We start from the raw sequence: 25,944 nt of genomic DNA, 5'->3' as shown, positions 1-25,944 counted from the left end.
CTGGGTAAGAGAACAGGCTTGAGACTCTTAACACTGCTTATTTTAACCAGCAGAGGGTAAACTTGCTACAGGAAAGTGAGGTAGAAATATGGAGGATTGTTCTCAAAATGCTGGTGCAAAGTAGAAAGCTGGAGAAATTTGCTAGCAGTTTGACTTCCCCAAATTTGGCCTTGTTATAAACTCCTCCATGTAATGGAATCCCAATAGTGAAACTTGAGATTTGAAAGGAGCAGAACTCAGCAGTTTCCATCTCTCATTGTGTTGCATGGGCCAAGTCTGTTGTCACCAGCCTCTGTTCATGTTGCATGTAAAATTGCTTGTGCATTAGATTAAGTCAGTTGATTTTTAATCTGTCAGCAGCAGAAAAGGGTGTTGTGGTAATGGTTTTAAGCACATTCAGCTGGAAAGTCTTGAGCTCCTCAAATTAATGAGCTACTAGAGAGCTGGCCTGCCAAGTGCTGAAATAGGGGAGGAGTTTCTGCTAACACCTGATGTGACAGGAACAGCCCTCCCACCGGAGAAATGTTTACATTCCACCATTGACCCGACAGTGAGGTCAGAATTTTTTTTACAGTAATTGGCAGTTCTGGTTAATTTTGTTATGCAGTACATCATCAGTTAGAGGACTGTGCCCTTTTCTGCTTGTTCTTCTGTTGGGGCTACATTCCCATCACTCTCAGGGAAGGGGGTGTCTACTTTTGGTTTTGCATTATCAGATGATTACAAATTTGGCTCGTTGTGTGTTGTTGGAGTTTACTGGGTCAGCACTTGGAGGATAGTCATTCATGAAGGACTGAATAATGCTTGGCCTATACTAGATGTAGTGCATAAATCTGAGATTGCAAGGTTAGAGGCTTAGGTTTGGGATGACCATGTAAAGTGGCCTGGATTGAGGAAAGCCTGTTTGGTAGTGGCACTGGTAACATACGCCAGTTATATTCCTAGTAACGTCACATCACTGGTTTGCCAAGCAGCTAGGTTGTGATACCGTGTACGATAGGTTGTGTGTGTTAGGGGCGAGGGAGGGGAGGAGTTTGGTGTGGTCTCTCCCCCCCCCCCACCCTTGAACCATATGGTATTGGCTACTGATAGAGACAAGATACAGGACTTAAATAGACCAGACATTGTCTCTCCTCCATAAAACAATACTCATCTGTATGCTCGAGGTGAGCAGTTTTTGGCTGTGGTAGATAATTATCTAAAAAGCGTAGCAGCTGCTTTTCCTTGCAACGCTAAAACCTGCTGCGATTGGCCTTTTTTTGTAACTGCCTGTTCCAGGTCATTTGACTCTTTCCTCCTCCTCCACCTCCACAGCCAACCTGCAAACGAAGCTGGGCGAACTGCTCCCCAGGCTCCTGGACTGCTCTGCAGAGGTCGTCATTCTAAAAGAACCGCCGAAGATCCGGCCCAACTCCCCCTACGACCTCTGCAGCCGCTTCGCAGCCGTGATGGAGTCCATTCATGGGGCCGCACCTGTGACTGTCAAATAAACTTCCAACTTTCCAGCCCTAGATGCGGTACATAGGAACCCACCTATTGGCGTAGTATCCTGCTGTCAGACAACATTCGAATGGGAGAGGGAGGAGAATAGGTAGATAAAGACGATTCATATCCAGATGTAAACCATGCTCTTGGTGTCAATACAAAGGAATGAAAAGCAGTATTGCACTTAAGATACAATTGTCAATGAGAATGCGAAGGGCAGGAACCACTGTTGTAAGATGGCACAATATATGGCTGGCAGTAACAGCTGCTTCTCATCTCCACAACAACAAAAAATGCACTGTCTCTCCATTCCTTGCCCCTTTCTAAAATGTCCCTCAGGCAAGATACTTGGGACAGTGACAACAGCCGCACAAGAGAATGGTTCATTGACAAATCAGTGACATTTATTAGCTTGGTTCTGGCAAACACATCCACACCTTTCTAAATTCTTAGCTGAAAGAGCTTATAAATCCAGATCTTGGCAAAGTACGGCTGGCAGGAGTCTGAGTCGGGAGACTGAGAGACAGCGAGGATTGATGGCACACTGTGTATGCAAGACAGGCAGGCAGGCAGTCATGTGTGCAGATACATATTTTAGTTGATTGAAGTCAAACAGGAAGTTAAGTTGTCTCTTGTTTTTTTAACAGTCAAACAAATATGTCTTGTTTTGAGACAGACAAAAGCAAATAGTGACAGTGTACACAGTATCACTGTGCTAATAATCAGTAACTGGTTAAAGAAAACAAAATCCCCAAAGAGAATTCCCCTCCCGGATCTGACAATATTTCCTCCTCCACCCAAGGTTATTGATGAGAAAATTGAGCATTGGACACTAAGGTTAGCGTAAAAGCAGGGCCGGCTTTAGGCCAATTCAACCAATTCCCCTGAATCGGGCCCCACCCCTAAGAGGGCCCCGCGCCCAAGCCCCGGTATGGCGTACCGGCAAGAGCCGGTGTGCTGTACCCAGGTGGCCCAGCTTCCCCAGGGGGCAATTTAAAGGGCCTGGGGCTCCCAGCAGAGGATGGAGCCCCAGGCCCTTTAAATTGCCACCAGAGCCCCACTGCTGGAGCCCTGGGGTAGGGCTGCGGGGCTCTGGGGGCTATTTAAAAAGTCCAGGGCTCCCGTTGCTTCTACCGCCCCAGCCCTTTAAATAGCGGCTGGAGCCCCACCGCTTCCCCAGGACTCCCGCTGCTATTTAAAGGGCCAGGGCGGTGGAAGCAGGGGAGCCCCGGGCCCTTTAGGTAGCCCCCGAGCCCCGGACTGCTGCTGCTACCCCGGTGGAGGAGGGAGGAGGAGGCGGCACTTACCGTACATGGTGGGCTGTACCCGCACCCTCTGCCTGCACCAGCCCCGCACCCCCTGCCCTGCCCTGCCCGCACCAGCCCCTGTCTCCAGTCAGCCCCGCACCCCCTGCCCTGCCCACACCAGCCCCTGTCTCCAGCCAGCCCCGCACCCCCTGCCCTGTCTCCAGCCAGCCCCGCACCCCCTGCCCTGCCTGTAGCTAGCCCCGCACCCCCTGCCCTGTCTACAGCCAACCCGTGCCGCACCCCCCTGCCTGAAGCCAGCCAGTCCCGCACTCCTCTGTCTCCAGCCCTGCCAACCCATGCCGCACCCCCGTCTCCCTGCCTGAAGCCAGCCAGCCCGCCCCACACACCCCTGTCTCCAGACAGCCCCGCACTCCTTGCCCTGCCTGCAGCCAGACCCTGCCTCCAGCCAGCCCCATGTCCAGTGGTGCCCTGAAGTTCCCAGGGCAGTAACCCTGCACACCTGCTTCAATGAGGGGGGCAGGGAGCAGCTGGGACCCAAACGTGTGCACACCCTAGGGCGACCAGATAGCAAGTGTGAAAGGGGGTTGGGGTAATAGGATCCTATATAAGAAAAAGACCCCAAAATCGGGACTGTCCCTATAAAATCAAGACATCTGGTCACCCTAGCACACCCCCAGGGAGTGGTGGGGACCCACACACTTGAAAAGGAGCTCATTTCTAGTTCAGGCCCATCTTTTTAAAAAAGAACTGTAGGTAGGGTTAACATACATACTTATTTTTCCGAAATCGCCGTCCGGGACATATGGTAACCCTATTGGTACAAAAAATACATACTGTGGCACATCCCTTAAATCAGAACTTTTTATAGGGAACCGGTTGCTAAGAAATGAAAGGCTTTTTTTTACATGGTTTGGTTTTTTTTTTTTTTAGTCATCCCTGCCGGGGCCCTGCTGAAAATGTTTGAATTGGGCCCTGCACTTCCTAAAGCCGGCCCTGCGTAAAAGCATGTATATTTGTATTTTTTTTTGTAAAAATGTACTGGGGGAGTGAGGGGGAGAACCACAGTTGGACACTTTTTAAGGGCAGTCTGTGTTTTATTTGAATAGACTAAACCAAAATGTTCTGAATAAATGGGGAAGAGAATTCCTATTTGATAGGACTATGCAGGTTTTATAAATGTGCAATAAAAACATTTGTTTTATTTTAGAGTGAAATTGCTCCCTCTCTGTTTTATTTTCCTTTGCTGTCAAGTTTTAAAACACTTCTATGTCTTGGAAAGAACAGAAGAAATGAGAACATTGGCCCACAAGATCATTTTAAACTTTCTTAAATTACAAAGATCGGAACTTCAAGAAAGCTTTGAGGCTGACCTACCAAACCTGTGCTAGTTCCTCAATGAAGAAAGAATGACACCTAGTGGCAGAGAGGTTTCTATGCTTTGTTTTTTGCTTGGTGGTGTGTTGGGGATTTTCTCTCTCTGTCTGCGTGTAAGAAGAGAGAGAAAATGGTTCTGTACAGTTTGTATTGTTAGCCAAAGGTGGTACTGTTGTTTCAACCCATCATTCATCAACATTTAACAAATCTGTCACTAAAGACTTGGCAACACTATAGTTTGTAATCGCATATTAACATGCTGTAAATTGTAGTGTAGATAAAGAAAAAAATATGGTACAAGTCACGTTCTATCCTAGGGTTAAAAATGGCTAGCAACAAACCTAGGGTTTAAAAACAACTAGCATAAACATTTATTGTTTGTCTGCACTACAGTTTTCAATCTTGTTTAACGTGTTAAAAATGATTACAAGTTACAGTGTAGCTGAATCTCTAGTGTATCAGAGTCTCTTGAGTTCTCTTAAATGTAAGTTAAATAAGGGTGAAGCTAGCTGTAGATTTTGAGTAGCTTTGAGCTGTAGTTTTTCTCCTGACTTACTTTGTGTCCAGGTGGTTGTGGGGTTTTTTTACTTCAAGATAAATAGTATAAGTGTAGTTGCACATTCCCTTTTGCTCTGAATTAGCTTTTCAGTAGGAGACAAATTTCAATAGGAGACAAATCCTTCCTGGTGGTTGTACTCTTTGTCCAGACGTACATCAGCCCATCTAGCAAGAATTGAGGTCTAGACAAATGGAGCCACTTGTAGAGAAGCTTTTTGTATCTTACTTCTGGGTGAAGTTCACCCACCTGGAGTATTGGGTCACCTAAGGCTCTTTCACCCGCCTGTCCTCCGCTGTACATATTCCAGAGACTTTGACACGCAGATTGCTTATTTTGACAGGCCACCCAAGAGAAATTCCTTTAGAGAGCCCCACTTTGAACCCCTTTCTATTTCGAGTCGTTCTGCAGCTGGCTGTCTATATGCAGAATGCCTTCAGGAAACAGCCATTTCCAAGCACACAGCAGTGAGTAATTCACTTGGATTAAATTAGCAAAGAGGAAGGAGAAACACTGTAAGCTCCTGCAGCCAAACTGTTTATTCATTTGGGACTGAAATGTTTGAGTTTCATATTCAGTTGCTCACATAAATCTGCATTATAGCAGAACCATTACCCTTTTTATAGTTAAGCTTCTGTTAGCATTTCCCTAGCAAAACACAGATTTATTCCAACAGTTCAAAACACAGCTGTAAAAATAAAATAAAATACCTTCCAGATGGGGACTCGATGGGCAAATTGAAGATAGACATTTATAGGGCTAGGTTAAGAGTGCAAAATAGTAATAATTGGTGGAGTTCTGTTTGAATGCAGACAGGTGAGGATTAGTTGTCAATGACAGGGTGACTCACTTTGCCTGTTTCACCCTCACCTGGTTATTTAACTTTGGAGTTGGGGTTCACCCTCTTTTTCCCCAGTTAACAGAGTCAAAACTGAAAACACTCTTAAAGAAACCACCCTACCACTGTGCAGAGATAGTCACATACCATTACCTTTTTAAGGGGTGATGGTGGAGCCAAGGGCCTTTGATATTTCAACTTTGTGGCCTTAATTGTGTTTCATATTGTCCTAAATGGCTTGCTTTTGCAAGGTGGGATGGTGGTGATTCTCTTGTTTCCTAGCTACTCTCTGTTATCATCTAGTACCAAAACACTCAAGAGACCTCCGTTTTTGGTAGTTTCAAGTCTGGCTTGTTGGAGGAGTGGTGCACGGGGTTCTGAGATATCCCTAACGCTTTGTCTTCCCTGTCCCCGAAGTGCCTATCTGTTTTGCCATATAGGTAATTTCTCATCAAGTCTTTACTCCATGACCCTGCTAACAATATTTGCTGTTCACCGCCACTCTAGACTCCCTCATGTCCACTGTGCTATGTTGATAGTTTAGTAGAGGGTGTGTAATTTTAAAGACCCCTCTGTGCAAGAACTAAACCAGTCATACCCCTGCAAAAAGCCAGTTTGGCTGCGACCGAATAGAATATGATTGGGGGAAATCCTAATGTACAGAGTGCCATTGTTCGTACAGTCATGGGGATATTTGTCCCATTAAACTACTACCAAAAATATATGAACAATAGATCTCCAACTCCACACACAGCAAAAACCAAGTATTAGGAAATTAAAGGACTTGCTTACTTGTAACACTAATCTGCTTGAAGAGCCCAATCCAGTGTCCAGTGAATTCCATTGAAATCTTTCCATTGACATTGGATCAGGCTTTAAAGCCACAAACGCATAAAGGGAGCCTACTGACGCTAAAAAATCTGGGCTGTCACACAATTCTCTTCTCTCCCCCCTCACTCCCTACGTTGATTTCCCCAGGGTGCGGATGACAGTGACAGCCAACACCTACGAGTCTCTTTTGCCTTTGGGGGTTTGTCAGGCCCCTGGAAAGTAGCGAACAGTTTGTGTAGATCTTCGAAAAGCACATTCCACCAGCCAAGAATGTTGCCCTCCTGCCCCTGCGTTTTGCATCTCTTGATACTTGTTACAGAAATCGGACTCTTCGCTGCTGCTCTTTACAGTCCCTAAACTGTCTGTCATCGACTAATTTCCACAGCAACCAGCTGTGTTGCCACAAATACGGGATTTTGACTTGGTGTGGGGCAGCGGGAGGGAAAGGGGGAAGCTAGTGGGAGGTGAAGGCAGCAGCAACAACAATCATGTTTTCGCACATACTTAACGGACAACTGGGAGCAGCAGAATTGGCTGAAGAAGAAGGTCGTTCCGAATTTTCGGTGGGTTCCTTTCAGTTCTTTTTAACATGAATTTTAAGGTTCTAATATGTATGCACTTGGGACCTGATCCAAACCTATTAGAGAAAATGGGGAGACCTTCTGTTGACTTGGATCAGGCTGTGAGACCACATCCTGAATTATCCATACAAGCAAAGTTCCCATTCATGAAAGAAATACGTGCATCATTTCAAGTAGCGATTGGGAGATTTGAAAGGCTGATGGAGGGTGGATTGTTCAGGAAGCTCGGGCGGGCTCCCTAACGTTCATTTTTTGGCCTGTCCGCAAAGTTTCTAAAATGTCCTGGGTTCAGCCAGGCTAGGAAAATCCCTGCGAATAACCTTGCTCTCTGCATATTGGTATCTATGCTGGGACGAATTGCAAATTGCAAAACCAAACTTTTTAAACCAAAAGTGAACTACTTTGATTCTCAAAAGAATTCTGGTTTTGGATGGGGGCTTCCTTGGATTGATCTCATTGTCACAGACATTGTAAGCAAAGGTTTTAAAAATAACAAAACAGAGTTGTTAAATAGTACTGTAGCATCAGATTTACTCCTGATCAGGCAAAATGAGTATTTAACAGGTTTCTTATATATAACTCTATTAGTAGTAACAGTAAGTGAATACAAGCATTTTTTTTTGGTAGCCAAATGAAAATTTAGGAGATCTTTAGAGGAACAGTTACATTCTAATTGTTATACACAAGTGATCTAAAAAAGAATTAAATTGGATAACATTCTAATTGTGGGTCTGATATTTTTATGATTTCACTGACTAGTAAATATATGCCTCTGATTTTGCACCTTTCATGGATGTGGAAAATGCATTTTTTGTATAAACTGACTTTCTATAAGAAAATTTCGCTAGATGAACAAAAATACTGCAGCGTTGCTCTTTATAGTTAAAATCCTGCATCCCCATCTTCTCCTTTGATGCTGTTCAAGATGCAGTTACTTTTTGAGAGCACAGAAACATGTTGCCATCAAATTGAATAATTTATGTGGTGGAATTTATCCCTGTGTATAGATAGATATTTCCTCACCCACCTTGTCTCCCTACAATGGACAGTTAAGGAGCGATAACCTTCAGAATTGCGTACAGAAGTTACTATCCTATCAGAAATTTCCAAAGATGCTCAAATAGAATAATCAATAACATGCTGCATTTAAATGTTGCTAGAAATATGAAGTGCTATTTAGTTTTCTGTGTTCACCTCACTGATTTTATAGTGCCAGGCTCAGTTTGCAAGAGTCTCAGAAAAAGCTTTTGCTCTTTAAAACTTACAAACACACAGGAAGACAAAACAAATAGCAAGACTTAATAATGTCTTATGGACAAAAAAGTAGCTAATCATCCTGTAAATCATTATGGGAACGGTCTCAAAATCTGAAAAGCTAGGGAGCAGTACAGAATTCTGTGCCGGAAGTCTTAGATTACCAGGTCAGCGTTTTTGGGGTGTGAATGTTGGCTCCAGTGTCGCAGTGCTAATGGATCTTGCACCTGTGTTGGCTCACGGCAAGCTGCTAAAGGCATTGTTGGCATTTCCGTCCCTTTCAAACAGGCTGAGCAGATGATGAGCAGCCCGCCTATTACAAGGAAAAATCCAGCAAACCAGCCCAGGAACATTGCTTCCCCAAATTCCCATCTAGGTACAATTTCTGGGACAGTTTCATCCCAGAATTCATTTACGGTGTTATAGGCGAGCCAGGAAACTGGAATGAGGGTCATAATTCCTGAGATGCCAAAAATCACTCCTCCGCAAAGCGTTAGTTGTTTCTTTAGAGCCGTTTTTTCTTCCCAGGCCTTGCAACAGTCTAGCCCACAACTGGAGATCAAGAATCCAAGAAGTCCCGATCCATTAGAGAGGAACATCAAAATCCTGGACACCCTGAGGTCCAATGGCAGAGCCAAGAAAGACTCATAGCTTTTACACTCCATAATACCTTCCTCTTGCATTACGCAGACTTGCCAAAGCCCCATGGTCCAGATCTCCATTTCATTCAAGTCCAGGTTGAGATTCTTCCAGAGTGGCACAAAAGTCGCAACGCAGGATGAGACCCATCCAAAGAATGAGAGAAATATTCCTCCCAGGTGAACCTTCGTGTTACAGCTCCAAGCCATGCTGGTGCTGTGTGAGTGAGCTGTGTGCCGGTCACGATGAATTTGGGTGTTTGAGCAGAAGCTTTTGGTATTAACTCTTTTGAAGCTGTGCTACAGAGTAGGTTTCCATGAATCTGTTCTTTCAGTTGACGGGCTGTTGACTGAGAGCTATTATTTGTTTCTAGCTTTCAGAGGAGTAGCGTGGGGGAAATTCAAACTTATACCACTAATTCCTGGGTGTGGCAACAATTATTTTCATGTTTTGTTGGTTTTACTGGATTAAAAAAAAAAAAAATTCTGGCAGGAGTGCCTTCTAGCAGTCCAGCCAATTCAGTGCTGTGCAGTAGGGCATCAAATGATCAGCCCCTACCAAAAGTATGTAAGCATACATGAAAACAGCAGCTGTGGGACCCTGCAACTACTGCAGTGTGGGTCCCAAACAAAACGCACTAACATAGCCCAGCCCAGCTCAGCACTTGGAGGCAGATTCAGCTGCTGCCAACAGGCTGGGAGGATCTCCTGATCACTGCCGCTGAGATTCCAACATGCAAGTGGGTCTCCACCGTGCATTCAGCTACTGAGGGATGGACGTTGCGGTACTCGGATCAAGTCTGGTCTTATGCTTGGTCGTCAAGTGTTTTTCTCTCCAATCATTTAGTGCTCCTCACTTGGCGGTCATCTGGCATGGCTGGCCAGGCTTTTTAAGGTTAAAGTCAGTTCTATGAGCAATACTTAAAAGGCCCTCCGTTGACTTTTCTATCTGTACTCCCTATCCAGCTGATCCTGCCATGAATCAACTCCTCCAGAAGCCAGGTGTGAGGGCAGGTGGAGTGAGCAACCGAAGTGCATTTCACCATTGATGAAAAGGGGGAGAGGGAAGCAGAGTAAAGGAAAAAGCAGGACAGAGAACTGGGAGAGCAGATGTGGGAAGGGGGAAGAAGGGGAATGTGGAGAGAAGGAGGCAGAGGAACTGGGGGTCTGTGCCGGGTGGAGAGCAGTACAATAATGCAGAGAGGAAGAATGGAACTGGTGCAGTCAGATTGGTCTCAGACAACACATCTGAGAGGAGTTTTCCCTAAAAAAAGGTTCGGTGGGGGAGAGGAGGGTCTGGCTGTCTGTGCAGACAGTGTCACAGTGCACTAAAGTCTACCTAATTACAACGGGCAGCCAGTCCCATTTTGTTCTGGCCACCACTCCATACGCAAGACGGTTTAGCAAAAGACTGACTAACCCGCTCCCACCAGGCCTCAGAAACCCGGCAGTGAGAGGCTTGGCAGAGAAAGTACCTCTGGACAAATGGTAGCTCCAAGAACGACTGGGATGGGGTGTTGAGAAGAACCCTTGAACAGCTAGAGAAGATGTGGAATACTTGAGCCAAACACCTTCCTCCTTCCCCCCCCCCCTCCGTTAATGACTCCAGCCTGATGAATGACTCTTTATCCCGTTCTCAGAGGCTTTTTAAAGTGTTGGCCATTATTCAGTCATTAAATAAATATCAAAGGAGCTTGGCATGCCACAGCAAGGAATCAATTGTGGGCAGGCCTTTATGAGAAATCCCGACATTTGCATCTCCCGGGGCTCACTTGGCATGCAGAGGGGAAATGCGACCTGTTTGCTCAAGGCGGGTGTTGGAAAGGCTGCCGGCTGGGCAGCACTTTCGTAATAAGCGTAATGACAGCGATCAGTTCAACTGAAGTACTTTACCTTCAAGCAGCTCGAGGCCATTTACAAACTCTGGTGAATTACACCTTTTAATCTGCTCTAGTGGGAGATGGGGAGCACGTTCTGGGATCTGATGCCAGGGTGCTGGGCATGAGGCAAGGAACAGCCTTACCCGGATGGGGGAATGAAGGCAGAACGAAGCGAACTCACTTGCCTGAGGTCGCACCCCATGTCAATGACAGCTGTACATTCAGGAGTCCCGACTCCCCGTCCTGCTGCTTTAACCACTAGGGAAACTTTCTTTGATACATATACTTGAAAACAACTGTTTGAATTCATCTCTTTGTCTCACCGGTGTCGTGGTTTTTGTAACCAGACAGCGCCAGAGGGAGGGAGCCCATGGTCTGAGATCATTTAAGGTGAATGGGAACCGGCTCCCAATCAGAAAAATGTATCTGTTTGTTTTTGCATTACTCTATTATTGGTCCCACCAGGTCCACCCTCCCCTACCCAGCAACGACTCCAGCCTGATGAATGACTAGTTAGCAATGGTCACCAACTGTTGCTTCCAAGGAAGGCAAAACATCCGTCACACTGGTGGCCACCTTCTTCCTGCCCCCAGCTGGTGAACGGCTTCTGGCTTGATGCTGTGTCCAAGGAGATGGTGGAACTCCATCATCTATGGCGGAACCCTTCCCCACTCTTCCTCCAGAGGCTGCAGAATCTGCCCTGCCACTGGAAACACTTGTCCATGTCCTATTCATAGGGTCCCAAAGAGCCAGCTTTTTGCCTTTGAAATACCTCAGGTAGCAGCAAATGTCAGGCAATCTAGAAGGGGAGACCACAGTGTTGTGGAGCCCCAACCTTCCCTTCTTTCTCAGTGGGATCCCAGAAGGTTCTGTGAATTGCAACAACATCTTTGGACTTAAACCCTAATGGCACGCCACATCCTCAGGAAATGCTTTGCAAGCATTGATCCTCACGACAACCCAGTGACTGGTCCATGCTGTCATCCCCATTTAAGGGACAGAGCAACTGAGACACAGATTGGTGCAAATCTATCCCAGGAGTTGGTGGCAACGCTGGGATTAGAATTGAGGAACTCCTAGGTACAGGACATGTTTTGCTGCTGAAATAAAATACCCTGTTGTTTAAAAAATAAATGATGGACTACGTCATAGGGAAGGTCTTAAGTTTCTGTTTGCACTCACTCCCCATCTGTCCCTCCGTGCACAGATATATAAAGGGAACACAATGTCCAGCTTTTAGAATTCTTTCTTTATTGGGGGATTAGTAACTCTAATCTCTCACTCATCTGCCTCCTTTGTTATCAAGAAGGATATTAAGGGCCAAGGCTGGTAAATTACTGCGTCTCCTTCACTGTGGTGGTGGTGTTGGGGATACTGTGGTCTTCCAACTCCAATTGAAGGATTGGAGTCCTAGATCCTCTACCGCTTGGATTTACAAGTTGTGTCAGTGGTTCATGTCTGGTTCCCCCTCCAGTACCTTTGTTTTTAGGTGTGGATGGTGGGAAGTTATCTCAGCACTGAAAATCCACTTGTGACTGGAAGTTAGCCAGTGGAACTGAAGCTCCCGGACTGGCTCCCATGTTGTGTTTGGCACACTGAAGCCATTGGGCCTGCCTTTGTGAGGTGTTGGGGGCCCTTTGCGGGCTGAAGAGCACGCAGCATCTTGCAGGCTCAAGCCTTTGTGCTGCAGAAATTCCGAAGGGAAAACTCGGCTAGCTTAGCTGCCGCTTTGCGTTGGATTTTCAAGGGCTCAGCAACCACCACTGGGGCCAGGTTCTCTATGGTGCTCAGTCCCCAGCAGCGCCCAGCGTCTGAGAGTTCAGCACCCAGCGCGCCGAGCTCCTTAGACAATCTGGCCACTTACGTAGGACCCTAAATGGGAGCTAAGCTCTTTTTGAAAGTCTGGCTCCAAGCGCTCTTGTCCTTCGGCTGGTACCGGTGGCTGCTATTTGGTAACTGCCAGGTGAGTTTGGCATTGGTGCAAGCAGCTTGAAGGGGCCATGCCAACGGGGCGGTGAGGACTGATGCACTCTTCCCAATCCAAGGCACTGCCCTCATGCTCTAGATGCCTGTGCTGGAGCCATGGGAACCCCCACAGTAACAAACCCTTGAGCTGACAACTGAACCCCTCCGGCAAAGTATGGAGCACTTTAAAAAAATGTGTTTGTTTAGTCTGAACACTTGCTAGCTTCATTCTTTTGGGTAAATAAGCCGTTTCCTAACCTCCTTGGGAGGGTTTCTTTCTCCTCTCTCTCTCGGTTTGTTCTCAGTTGCCAGCGCCGCTGCTTTCCTGCTCCCACCAGCCTCTGCTGTTGAATGTGGGAGGAAAGCTTGGAGCCTGTGGCTCGGCCCTTGGCCAGCGTGCGGCACTGTGTGCTGAGAAGCAGTTCCTGCTTTCCCTAGATGCAGTCAGGTGAGGAGATGGCTATGGGGCATGTACTTGTCATTCTGCCTGGCTTGTGAGGTGTGACCTGAATCCATAAACTGCGGCAACTTCCGGCGGAGCATAGTCATCCAGCCTGAACACTAGCTGGCTCTGAATCCCCTCTGCTTCCATGGGAGTCCAAAGCCAAACTACCATTGGTGTCAGTGGCAACCAGATCAGGCCGTCTTAGGGGAATGCAGCTCCTCCACCCACTGCAGTCAGCAATGCGGGAGTCATTTCCTCCGGCCACTGGGGGAAATGGCTTTGGCAAGGGGGTTTCAAAGGAGCCTAAAGGAGTTAGGCACTCACTCCCTGGTGAATTTCAGCTGGATTTGGGATGCAAACTCCCTTCAGCCCCTTAGGAAAGCTCAACCTTGGTCACTGTCAGGGTTCAATTTGTGGGGAACAAAAGGCCAGGCACAGCTGGGATTGGAGAGGGAGTACAGGTCTCTGCAGAGATTCCTCCCCCGGCTCATGGGCACACACGTGGCACGTGTTTTGTGGGGAGTCAAATCCCTGCAGGATTTCTCAGAGTCAGGCCAGAGTGATGCTGCCCAGCTGGGATGTCATTACGTGCGGCTGAGCTCAGTGAAGATCAGAACCGCCTAGAGCATTGGGGGAAGGGGTGGAGGAGCTGCTGCCTAGAAGCTGAAGCACCGTGTTTGCTATTGAAGCATTGACGCCCCGTGCAGGGAACGTGGCCAGAGGCTGTGCTGGGGGTTCGTTTATTGGTGTTCTTTGGACTGTACAAACCAAACCTGAAACCCCAGAGAGGGGGCTGCTTAACTGGGGTCTCCTGGGATCTTTCCCTCTAGCCGCGCAAACTATGACTCTTCCCCAACCTCTACTAATGGCAAAATGCTCCAATCCTGTCCCTTTGGAGTGTCTCGGGGAGCAGGGGCTGCTGCCAGCCCCTGTCTTCCCCAAGGGCTCTGGGCGTGGCCAGGATCCTCCGGGGCACCATGAGGGCTGTTCACAAAGTCTCTTGTATTCTTTGCATGACAGATCAAAGGCACCAGAACAAGGACGTTCCCGAGCAAATCCTCCATACCGATGCATTGGGCGATGTCTTCTACTCCACTTGTGATCACAAGAACGTCGGCAGAGAGATCGGCTCCAGGTGCATCTCCCCCCCCCCCGGCCACGGGGAGAGGTAAAGGGGACTGGCCCGGTGCACGTACCCCAGTGACGTGTAAGTGCCATTGAACATGCATGGCGCATGAGAAGCCTGTTTCTCTTCATTTTTCAGTCCCTGCTGCCTGTCACTTCATTTGCAGCGTTGACATTTTGGCTCTTTGTCTCGCTCACCCGCCCACGCCTGCAGAGAGGGGCTGGCTAAGCCTCTTGGGGCTGTACTATTGCTGAAGAATGAAGAGAAGCAGGCTTCTCATCCTCCATGGCACCTCACTTGTCACTGGGGTGCACCCCCTCCGCAGTGCATGTAAACCCCCCCACCATTCTGAGCTCAGGGGCAGCCCTGGGCCACTGGGACCCGGGGAGAAGAGGGGAATTGTTGGCCAGGGCGACGAAACCAACCCAACTATCTCCCTCCTCCAAAAGGCACCTTCAGCGTTCACCTGGGACAGCTATAAGGGACCTGGCCTGGTGTTCCCCTGGGGATGGCACTGTACACCCGTGGCCCTCTTTAGCTCCCTGCTGCACTGTCAGCATTGGGTCTGTGCCCAATTTGTGGTGTGTGACTTGGGATCTCACTAATCCCAAGGGGAGGAAATTCTGCATTCTCTTCTGGCACAGGGCCATGGGGCCTGGGCTTGGCAGCTGTTTGGTTAGAGCAAATGTCCTAAGGCCCAGAGTGTGCGTGCGGGGAGCGCCGGAGGGGGAGCGGTTTCTCCTGATCTCTGCAAGAGATTCCTGCTGCTCTTTGTCAGGGCTTGTCGAAGGGGAAGCAACCCCCAAGTTGTCACTGGGCTACATCTGAGAGCAACTTGGGACTCACTCTCTGCCACTGACATCACAGCGTGGGTCGTTCCAGCGCTACTGGAAGGAGGCAGACCAGGAGACTGAATCCCTCGGCACCCGTGGGACAGTTCCAGCACAGACAACAGCAGTGCAAGCTCCCACCCCCTCTTCCTTCCCCCTGCCCCTTGCTAACGTGACCTATCCCTAACCCGAAGGCACCCCTCTGGTGCGAGAGCCGTCTCCCTGGCCCCTTCTGTCCTCAGGGCCCCCAGCCATGCCACGGTGCGTGGGATGTGGACATGTGCTCTTTGGAACTGGATTTCACTTCACACAGGCTGCTGAGCAGCTAGCAGATGGCGGTGGCGACTTCCAGTTGCTACCGACCTGGGACGAATTTGACTTACTGAACACTGAATCCAGCCAATACATCCCAGGCCCGATCCCTGGAGGCAGAACACTCGGGATTGTCGCTTACTAGGAAACATGTTACCCAGGACTGGTTTGTTTATTTCCATGGCCTCCTTCATCCCCATGATCCTAAAGTGCATGCAGGTCTCCGTACTGTTGTTTGGGAGGGTAGGTTTAAACTTTAAACATACCAGCAAGGTATTAACCCGGGGGGGGGGGGGGGGAATTGTATTGTTTTCCAAACTGACCTGTAAATTAAGAATGCATTTGATGTCTTCAGACATCGTTTACCTGAACTCTGACTGCAAGTTACTAAGAGAGATTAAACTACTGTATTAATAACCCTCGAGCCGTTTAAGGCACTGGCTAAGCAGTTATTTATAACCGGGACGCTACCTGTGCTATTTTTAACCTTCTCTCTGTAGAGAACTAGGTTTAAATGTAGCATGTGGCTGCTTTTAACAGCCCCGGTAGCTTACGCTGCACTCAGGAGGTATTGATAGGCTGCAAGCTGTTAGTTACCAGTACCAGACAACACAACACGGTGGTGTTAGATCCTGAATCATTAGCAGAGTCGCTGGACAGGCCTATGCTATGGAATCGCATGGTTGAATGAAACAGTCACAAAATGTCAGGTCTTTGTTTATGGACCTGATGAGAGCTGGCATTGTGGGGGGAATTGAGGGATTGTGTTTCTTAGCAACAGCTGACCCCTCCCACCCAAAGACAGAGAGGGAATATAGTCCCTGATGGGTGGCATCATGAATGTTAGAGCAGGGAAAATTCCCCCTTGCAGAACTCCTTATTAGAGCTGGGAATGCCTTCTAGTCTTTGCCCTGCGGGCCAGGGGCTTGCCCGAGCTATGCTTTTGGTTAGACCACGTACTAGCACAGCCATTGCCCCGCGACCCCCCTCTAACTGCGGCTTGTTACTCACCTGCTGCATCTTGTTTTTAACTGAACTGGGAGCTCTTTGGGGCAGGGACCGTGTCCTCCTCTGGGTGGCGGAGGCGCCCATCCTGGCCAGGGCTTCTGGGTGCTAGACAGTACATAGTGCTCCCTTCAGGGAACACAAGAGCTGTGTTGGGGAATCCCAGAGCAGGAAGGGGCTGAGCCTACAACGCCTTCTCAGGAGTGGGTGACTGGGGCTACCTGCCATGCTGTGACCCCGTTTGATCCCCTATTAGAAACCGAAGAACGGTTCTTTCCCCAGCACTCCTTGTCTCAGTCCTTTCCCCTTTCTAGCACCGTCCAGCGTCACAGGTAGGAGTGCGCGGAGCTCTGCGGTCCTGCTGGGAGGTAGGTGTTATCCCACAGTTCACATATGGGGAAATGTCGGGTAGGCTTTTCCCAAGGGTTTGTGCAGCACCTAGCACAGTGGGGTCCTGGTCCAGGAATGGGGCTAGTAGGTGCTACCACAGTACAAACAATAAATAACTGCTAATGTCTTAGAAGTAAAACCGACGAGTCCTGTCTCACAGTGCTTTAGCCAGAACTATCTGTCGGCTGTCTGTCAGTGCGGTGCTGGGCAGAGCCGGGCTCGGGTCCTTGGGCAGGGGCTTAGGTAACGTTTTGCTCCAAGCCGGCGGAAGGGGAAGCCCCCTTCTGTGTGCTGCACACGCTGGAGCAGAAGCCCTGGGAGATTAACCCTGCAGGCTCCAGCGTCCCCCAGGCAGCATGTCTCCTCCTTGCCCAAGCCTTCCTGATTAAATCATCTTGAGGTAATTCTGCGTGTCATTGAGACAGATTAACGGGTGACCTTCTTCTCCCAGAATGGGATTGGAAGCTGATGCTGAGCTCCCTTACCCTGCGCGCTGCGAGAGGATTTGCATCCAGAACTGATGGGAAGATGCGTGGAGGCGGATGGGATTCCAAACCTTAGGCTGGCCCCAGCCCAGTGACGAGGCTCCGGATTGCGTCGGGAAAGTCGGTGGGAGAGTTGGCTGGAAGGAGAGGGGTTGCACACCTTGGGCTCGCCTGTTCCTGCCCTGGCAGGGCACTCAGTTGGAAAGATGAGGTAGGTGCATTGCTTCCCAGGAAGTCTGCAGGCTGTGGGCTCTGCGCTGCTATTGCATGGTTACTGTAGGGGTCCTCTTAGCTAACACCAGTCTGGGGGGATTTGTCCCAAGGAGAAGGTGCCAGGACGAATGCCTGAGCCGACCTCTGTTAGGAAAACTCAAGCAGATCTGTAACATGAGTCTGTTCTGCAATGGGAGTCTGGGGAAGGGAGCTGCACAAAGCATTCGGGGCGCTAAGTGTCGGCCAGAGGAAGATGATGCATGGAAGTGGGGTCCACTAGGCAAGACAGAGTGGTTTGCATGGCCCTGTGCAGCAGGGATGTTGTTAAGCCGACGGCATCACCCTGGGAGACACTTACACAAAAGGCTTGTCAGACACCAGTCTCTCCAGTGTCAGCCAGTCTGGCCTCTCTGCAGTGCTGGAGGGAACGTGGATTGTCTCTAACTGATGGGCAGCTAGACTAAACTGCAGCTGGCTGCTGCCTGGAGGGAGATCAGAGGCAGAGTCACCTCACCCCTGCAATCTGGGGCCCAAACTGCCCTAACTCAAAACCACATCGAGGAGCAAAACCAAAAATTCCCCCGTTTGGCCATTTCCACCTGCAGCACTGCATCCCTTGACTGTCTGAGTGACCAGTGAGTGCCTGGCTTCTGTGGGGTGCAGTGCAGGGACACCACCCCTATAATCCCATCTGATTCTCTGCCAGGTAGAGGCTATAGGACCCAGGTCATAGGCAGCATTGAGTCAAGATAATAAGAGAAGCTGGATATGAGTCAACAGTGTGCTCTTGTTGCCAAGAAGGCTAACGGCATTTTGGGCTGTATAAGTAGGGGCATTGCCAGCAGATCGAGGAACGTGATCGTTCCCCTTTATTCGACATTGGTGAGGCCTCATCTGGAATACTGTGTCCAGTTTTGGGCCCCACACTACAAGAAGGATGTGGAAAAATTGGAAAGAGTCCAGCAGAGGGCAACAAAAATGATTAGGGGTCTGGAGCATATGACTTATGAGGAGAGGCTGAGAGAACTGGGATTGTTTAGTCTCCAGAAGAGAAGAATGAGGGGGGATTTGATAGCAGCCTTCAACTACCTGAAGGGGGGTTCCAAAGAGGATGGAGCTCGGCTGTTCTCAGTGGTGGCAGATGACAGAACAAGGAGCAATGGTCTCAAGTTGCGGTGGGGGAAGTCCAGGTTGGATATCAGGAAAAACTATTTCACTAGGAGGGTGGTGAAACACTGGAATGCGTTACCTAGGGAGGTGGTGGAGTCTCCTTCCTTGGAGGTTTTTAAGGCCCGGCTTGACAAAGCCCTGGCTGGGATGATTTAGCTGGGAATTGGTCCTGCTTTGAGCAGGGGGTTGGACTAGATGACCTCTTGAGGTCCCTTCCAACTCTGATATTCTATGATTCTATGATTCTAAGATATGCTGTTGGAGCTTAGGGGCTGGCCTTGTGAGCTCTGAAATACTCCGCAGGTTGTTGAACTTGGCTTGGTCCCAAGCAACTCGTAGCTCACCACTTAGTTTAGTATATAGTGGGCAAGACCAAGGGCTGAACAGAGCTTGCTGCTTCTGTCCTGCCAGGACAGGTGGATACTGGGCAATTGCATTAGTGGCAGTCGTTAGAACCTGGGTGCAATTCCCTGGCACTTCCCTAAATAGCAGCTTAAAGTACAGACTGAGTTCGTGTGGCAAGTTTCTTCCTTTCTTACGAAGTTTGAAATGTGTCTCATGGCCCATGTTATATGTGGCATAAAATCCTTCCCCAAATATATATTTGGGCCCAGTCCATCCACATTGGAATGACAGAACATGGCTGGAGGGAAAACAACTCCAGCTCCCTACCAATCTTGGGTTTCCACCAGTGGGGTGACTCTGACCCTTGGAAGAATTTTAAATAGCAACTCAAAGTAAATCTGCCCCTAGCTGGGATAGAAATGTACAGGGGCTATCAATCCTCATGCTTCAGGGCATAAACTGATCAGCATCTCAGAGGAATTGGAAGGGTGCTAGCCTGGGACTCAGCAGATCCAGGTTCAATTGTCTGCCCTGCCACAGACTTCCTGTGTCATCTTGGGCAAGTCACTTAGCCCCTCTCTGCCTCAGTTTCCCATCTGTAAAATGGGGGTGATAGCACTTCCCTACCGCAGAAGGATGTTGTGATATATTAATGATTGTGACGTATCCAGATCTTAATGAGGGCTAGATATTTACTTTAGACAGTCAAAACCTGGGAACAGGAAAGCGTTTCTCCCCGGGGTCTGCTGGTACTGGCCACTGTTGAGACAAGACCGAGCTAGATGGACCATTTTCTGGTTTTGAACGCCTCGCTAAATGACTGTATGTAGAACCCAACAGCACTCTAGCCAAGCAGCAGTGGGGAAGGACTTTCATTAGTAGCCAGGAGCCAGGCTAATCGTGTGGAGAGGAGACAGGCTGGCTGCTCTGCTATACGATGACAGTAGCTGTTTAAAGTGTGGCGGGCATTTTCCAAATCCCAAAGAAGACCCACTCCCTGCGTACAGTCTAAAGAAAATGACCAATGATGCACCAGCCCTGTCTGCCCATTGCTTTGCTGGAGTGTCCTTAGCTTTGGAGGTGGCTGGGGGGCTCTATCTCCTTTCAGGGACCCCATGAATAAGCTTGCAAGTCCCTGAACACTTGGTAAGTCAGGCCCATACAGAGCTCTCCTTCAGCTCTGTCTCAGCTTGAAAGCATGTCTCTTTCACCAACAGATGTTGGGCCAGTAAAAGATATGAGCTACCTTGTCTCTCCAAGATCCTGGGACCAACACGGCAAAGAGCCAGAGGGACATTCTAACAGCCAGACACACAGCTGCTCTGTATGTGAGTCTGAGCAGAAGGGCTCTGTCCCTTTTCACACTGCAAGTCCAGTTCCAGTTCCCCTCTTTGTGTCTGAAGCTGATCACGATGGTAACTGGTTTGGGGCACTATAGAGAAACCAGCTAATGCTGGGGGTACAGCCGAGCCCTTCTCCCACGTGAGCACGGCTTGGCGTTTTGCTGCCTCACTTTCCAGGGCGGATTTCCAGGAACTTGGCATTTGGTAATATCTGCCTTGCTGGGATTAAACCTGAAACAGCTGAGCTGGATGTGAAAGAGAGGAGCTCAAAGCTGATTGGTGCCGAGTGGGACGGGTTGGATTTGAAGCACAATGCTGAGATGACCATTCTCAGCAAGGAGATGTGGGGGGGAGGGTGTTGGGACTCCAACTTGCCTTCTCAAGCGTAAGCAGGGGACGGTGAATCTTGTGAATGTTACTTTACAGCCAGGAGTGACTGATGGGGCAGGGAAACTGAGCTGAGCTCTTTCTTCATTCAGTGAGTGGGGCGAAGAGCAAGTCCCAGATGAGGCTAGCACAGCCAGGCTCCCAGGGTCTTGGCCGAGGGGAAGCCGCTCCCAACCCAGCCCAGTTCTCTAACGCTAGCTGGTAAATGTTCAGAGGCTGAGGTGCTGTTTGGAGCTGGGCCTGGGCCTTCTCAGGCTTGCGGTGATAGGAACAGGGAAGCTGGGTGCTGCTGAGGTCTCCCTTTGCCACAGCAGAGAACACAACAGTCCGTGGCTCAAGCCAATTGTTCGCCAGTGCTGCCTGGCTGCTGGCAGGGTGGGAGAGCAGATGCCTGTGCCCTCACCGTGAGGTGGCCCTTCCCATCTGGCATTGCCAACCTGGGATGTTTCTCCCCTCACACCGCTTTGCTGTTTGGAGATGCCCGCCACATAAACCTCCCGTATAGGTAGAATTTTCTCCTGATCCCCTCTCAGCCCTTTTGCTGCCTTTGGCCTTTTCTTAACCCACTGCCTTTAGCTCCTGTGCCTGTGACGCTCAGGAGATCTGCACAGCTTTGCCACAGACTGCCTGTGGGACCTGGGACATGTCACTTAGCCTCTCTGTGCCTCGGTTCCCCATCCAAACCATGCAGATAATAGCCCTGTCCTACTTCGTAGGGGCCTTGGGAGGATGAATACATGAATGATTGCAAGGAGCTCAGGCCCTACAAGGAAATGGGCTCATGTCAGGCCCTAGACACACAGGTAGTTATGGCCTCCATGTTCTCTGCCCTCTGGCTTGGTTTGAATTTCCCTGTGGGCTCGCTGGTTCTCTGGCAGGCAGGACTGGTATCACCATGTGGCATGACAGAGTAGGAGCCTCTGCTCCAGACGGGGCTAAGCTACCATGCCAGTGAGTCTGTGCCCTGACCTGCAACCTCCACTGCCAGGCACAGCTCCCTGCCACCAGCGTTTGGGCCAGGGGCTCTCGCAAAGCATTCCCCCTCCGCCTGGGACCAGCCCCCGTCCCATGAGGGGAGTGTGTTCCAGAAGGGAGCTCAGGGGCCTCCACTCAAACAGGAGGAGGCAGCGCCTCTCACCAAAGGGATTTATAGTCAGGATCCATTTTGCTGGACATGTTTATATCTTCCTCTGGGAAAATACTTTGAGTCTAGAGACTGCGTGATCCAGGAAGGGTAGCAGGCTATTGCCATCGTAGTGGGATCAGCACTTCTCCCACCAGGGAATTTCTTATTAACCCCCTGACATGCGGTGCAAACTCTGGGTCATTCCAGCTTAGTCCTGTCCAGCATGGGTGATCCAGCCAGGGAGAGGGTGATCCGATCAGAGGCAGGGAAATCACCTTGCCCTGGGCCCCCTCCCACCCAGTATGGAGACCCAAGGTTACGATGGCCTCTGGCTCTCTGGGTGGGTAGAGACCAGGAGCTCAGTGAGATCAGTCCCTGGTAGGTAACACATCAGTGTGAATCAGGAGACCCACATCGACCAGTGTTTCATGGCCTCAGTAATGGGGTGTATCTGGGAGGTTAAGCCGGGTTTGGCCTGGTGCTCAGAGCTCTGTTGGGGACGTGGTGGACTCCCTCAAGGGAGGCAACACAGGTCTGTCTAGTTCAGAGCCTCTACTGTGTTCTACAGGTCATTGACCTAGTTGCGTGCACAAGTGAAATTTAAAACTGGTAACACTGTGTTAGCTGTAATCCTCCGCTACACGTGAGAGCTGGATGGGCAGTATCGCTTGAACAGTTAGTGCTCCACAAGCTGGGTTTCAATGTGAAGTGCTCTAGCCTGCCGCGCGCTGTCTGTGTGGACCCTGCTGCCACGCACTAACAGTCCCCTAGTGTGCATTGACCTACTCTCTTTTCAAAGCGGGAACTATTACTGTGCGGTGGCAGGGTTCACATGAACTGCTAGCATGCAACAGGCCGGTGCACTGCAGATTTACATCCTAGCTTACCACGCACTGACTGTTTGTCCAGACAAGCCCTTGGATTACAGCAGCACCTCAAAGCACTGATGAGCTAGGTGTTGTACAAAACAGATTGCCAGGTCTAAAGAGCTTACTGTCTAAATAGACTAATGGAGGCAGGGGAAACAGAGGCACAGAGAGGTGAAGTGATTGGTCCAAGATCACACAGTCGGTCAGTGGCAGGATTAGAGGTGAGGTCTCCTGACTTCCAGTCCAGTGCTCTGTCCACTAGGCCATGCTGCCTTCTCTGACAGCCCTAAAAGGTGAATTTTCTACAAGAAAATTACCTCCTTGGCAGTGCAGGCAGTTGCCACTCTGACCCCTAGAGCGTGACCTTTCCAAGCAGGAGAGGCACATTTTCAAGTGATGTGTGTGCCACGCTTGCACATGTCTGTTCTCAGCTGGCCACTGTGGCCTGGAAGAGGGGAATAGTTAAGGCCGATAATTATTTCTGAGGTAAACTACCCACCCCAAAGCCTGAGAGACTTCCTCCCACCCACGTCCAGAGATGGGCAAACAGTGAGAGAGAGAAAGGACTCGGGGATATTTGTTGGCCATGTCTTTCACATCAGGAGCTTGCTTATTAAGCCGTGCTCCACGCCGTTTTATCTGCCCCCAGCCCTGTCTAGCATGGTTTGCGTGTCAGTGCACATCACTGCAGGATGGGAGTGCTCTGCTTTGAGGCCTGTACCTACAAACATCACGTGAATTAGTTTACGGACTAGAATCAAAGCAGAGCAAAGTCTGGGTCAAACTACCCACTGCCAGACTCTGCCCACTCTCCACCTCCCACAGACCCGAGAGCAGCTCCTGGGGAAGGCCAGCTTGCCTCAGCGGGACAGTAAGCACCCAGGGAGGCAGTTACCTCCTGCTTTGATAGCTTGTGCAATGCTGTTATGTCACATAATTGGCTTAGCCATCTGGTATTGCACTGAAACCCCCCAGCCTCTCACCCCAAACTCTGTGCCCCAGCTCTGCCGTAAATCCATTATCTTAACACACTTTGCTGGCGGGGGTTGGGGGGAATCCCCAACACAAGGTTCAAAGCCAGACCCAAATCCCCAGAGCCACCTGGGGGCCAGACTCTCATGTCTGTTCTTCGGTGCCTTTGAACTGAGGCTCCCCTGGCAGCGCTGCTGATGGGATGGAGCCCTGAAGAGCTAACAATGGGGGATTTGCGGCTCCAGGGTTGGCCCTGGCCCTTGGTGAATGTTTGCCTGGCACAGCTTGGAGGCTGCCAGTAGAGTTCTCCGCACAGCCCTACCCCTAATCCTTCAGACCTGGCAGTGAGGAGGGGAGGGGGGATGTCAGAAACCGGGAGGATTGGGAGGGACTTGAAACACCAATACGCTTGGCAATTAGCCAATGTTCCAAGGACAGTTTGGAAACACTGTGTGGAGAGAGCTCTGCTAGGTCCATGGTGGTGTTCCTGTTAAGTGCTAAGTGTTTTTATTGCTAATAGCAATAACTGTCATTCTTTGATGATTTGTACTAAGGTAGCAAATCGAGGCCCTGATCGTGGATGGGATCCCCACTGTATAGGGCGAGTCACTTAGTCTTTCTGTATCTCAGTTTCCTATGGCTAAAATGGGGATAAAAGCATTTCTCTCCCTCGCAGGGGTGTAGTACCTCTTTGCCTCACACAGGAAAGGTTGTGAAGTGCTCAGATACCACAGGAATTGGTGCTGTATGCGAACCATAGACGGATAGAGGAGGTTGAGAACCACTCTGCTACGGCCCATGTTAGGTAGATCTGGATTTAAAACAAACTGGTTCTAACAAACACGCTTCTGTAGATGGCAGGCTTCCAGGTGGGAGGAAATGTAAGCAAACCCTGCCGTTCTCACCCAGAACCAAGCACCAAAGTCATTGTGACCTGCCCGCTGTGACATTTGTCTTGCTCTCCTTGGTGCTGTTTGTATTTCTAAGTAGCAGTTTGGGCTGCGTCCAGCTTCCCTTTCTATGAAAACCTCTGTTAAAATAAATACAACTTTTGGGAGTGAGTGAAACGTGATCTCAAGACAAAGCGCTGTGGCTCCATTGACGTCACTAACGCTGGCAAAGGATTTAGAGATCTATCAATGAAACCCTTCTTTTTTTTAACCTATGGCTTTGGGCAAATAGCGGGGCTGTCATTAGTGAATGGCCTGTCCCTTTTTTTCCCTCCACCAAAGCAATCATGCAGAATGACAAGCTCAGGGGACTGATTTGCTGGGGATTTATGTCTTGCTTTGTTAATCCACCTCCAACCCCCACGTTGTGTCCTCCCCCAAGCCAGATTGTGTCTGGATCTTGCGCAAGGTGCTGCTTGTGTGCTAATGAAAAGTCCGCAGTTCATCTGGGACTTGGCTTACTCCCTCAGAGTTCAGGACAGATGCTCTGTGTTATTAATACTGGGCGGCAGCACGAGGGGCGAACTACTGGTGAATTTCATTGAGGCCTTTTGGGGTGCTTTTAGCTCCGCAGCCTTAGCACATGTGCAGAGGAAGGTGAGGGGGACGTGTCAGGGCTCCCCAGTCATAGAGACTGGACCCAAACATTGGTGCTGGGGTAAGGCCCAGGGTAACATTTGCAAAAGGATCTAAGGGACTGAGGCACTTAAATCCCATTTTCAAAAGTGAGTTGGGCACCTGTGTCGACACTGCAAAAAAACGACCCACAGCAACAAGTTTCAGAGCCCAGGTCAACTGGCTCAGACTTGCAAGGCTCACGTTAGGGGGCTAAACATAGCCGTGTAGACGTTGCCACTTGGGCTGGAGCTCAGGCTCGGAGTCCTCCTGCCCTTGCTAGCTTTCAGAGCCTGGGGTCCAGCCCAAGCGGGAATGCCAACACGGCTACTTTTAGCCCTGGAGCCTGGGCCCAAGTCAGTTGAACTGGGCTCTGAGACGTGCTGTCGCATTTTGTTGTTTTGTTTTTTGCAGCGTAGATGTCCCCTAGAAGCCCGAGGCCTGGTCTACACCTAAAACTTGGCTCGTCCTCGCTACGTCGCTCAGGGCTGGGGAAAATGTCACGTGCCCTGTGCGGCGTAGTGAGATCGACCAATCAGACTCAGCTCGGTCAATGGCAGAATTGTTCTGTCCACCTCACTGCCGCCTCTCAAGGGGGTGGATTCACTACAGTGAAGGGAAAACCCCTCCCGTGGCTGTCGTACGTCTCTACACCCCGGGGATGGAGCTGCAGCTGGGCCACTGGAGCACT

At 49.7% G+C, this 25,944-nt stretch overlaps 3 protein-coding genes across 15 annotated transcripts in view; 2 read left to right on the top strand and 1 right to left on the bottom strand.

Moving 5' to 3' along the window:
* USP28 (ubiquitin specific peptidase 28) overlaps nt 1–3,967 on the top strand; it is a 45,356-nt gene extending 41,389 nt beyond the window's left edge. For all 12 annotated transcript variants that reach the window (XM_065570648.1, XM_065570650.1, XM_024109069.3 and 9 more), the window contains one exon: nt 1,315–3,967. In XM_065570648.1, the coding sequence (XP_065426720.1) occupies nt 1,315–1,490 (176 nt within the window). In that variant the 3' untranslated portion in view covers nt 1,491–3,967. The remainder of the gene's footprint in view (nt 1–1,314) is intronic.
* On the bottom strand, nt 3,693–9,180 carry LOC101944013 (claudin-22). Its single transcript, XM_065570657.1, has one exon. The coding sequence runs from the start codon at nt 9,033–9,035 to the stop codon at nt 8,343–8,345; it is 693 nt and encodes a 230-aa protein (XP_065426729.1). The 5' UTR covers nt 9,036–9,180; the 3' UTR covers nt 3,693–8,342.
* The window catches only part of LOC101940098 (G protein-activated inward rectifier potassium channel 4-like), a 28,704-nt gene continuing 11,895 nt past the window's right edge, over nt 9,136–25,944 (top strand). For both annotated transcript variants that reach the window (XM_005291409.4, XM_065570652.1), the window contains exon 1: nt 9,136–17,474. The gene's annotated coding sequence lies outside the window, so the exon portion shown is untranslated. The remainder of the gene's footprint in view (nt 17,475–25,944) is intronic.

This window comes from Chrysemys picta, chromosome 16, assembly GCF_011386835.1.
Source record: "Chrysemys picta bellii isolate R12L10 chromosome 16, ASM1138683v2, whole genome shotgun sequence".
Classification (NCBI taxonomy): domain Eukaryota; kingdom Metazoa; phylum Chordata; order Testudines; family Emydidae; genus Chrysemys; species Chrysemys picta.
Note: the sequence above shows the minus strand (reverse complement) of the source record. Positions and strands in the feature narration are given on the sequence as shown.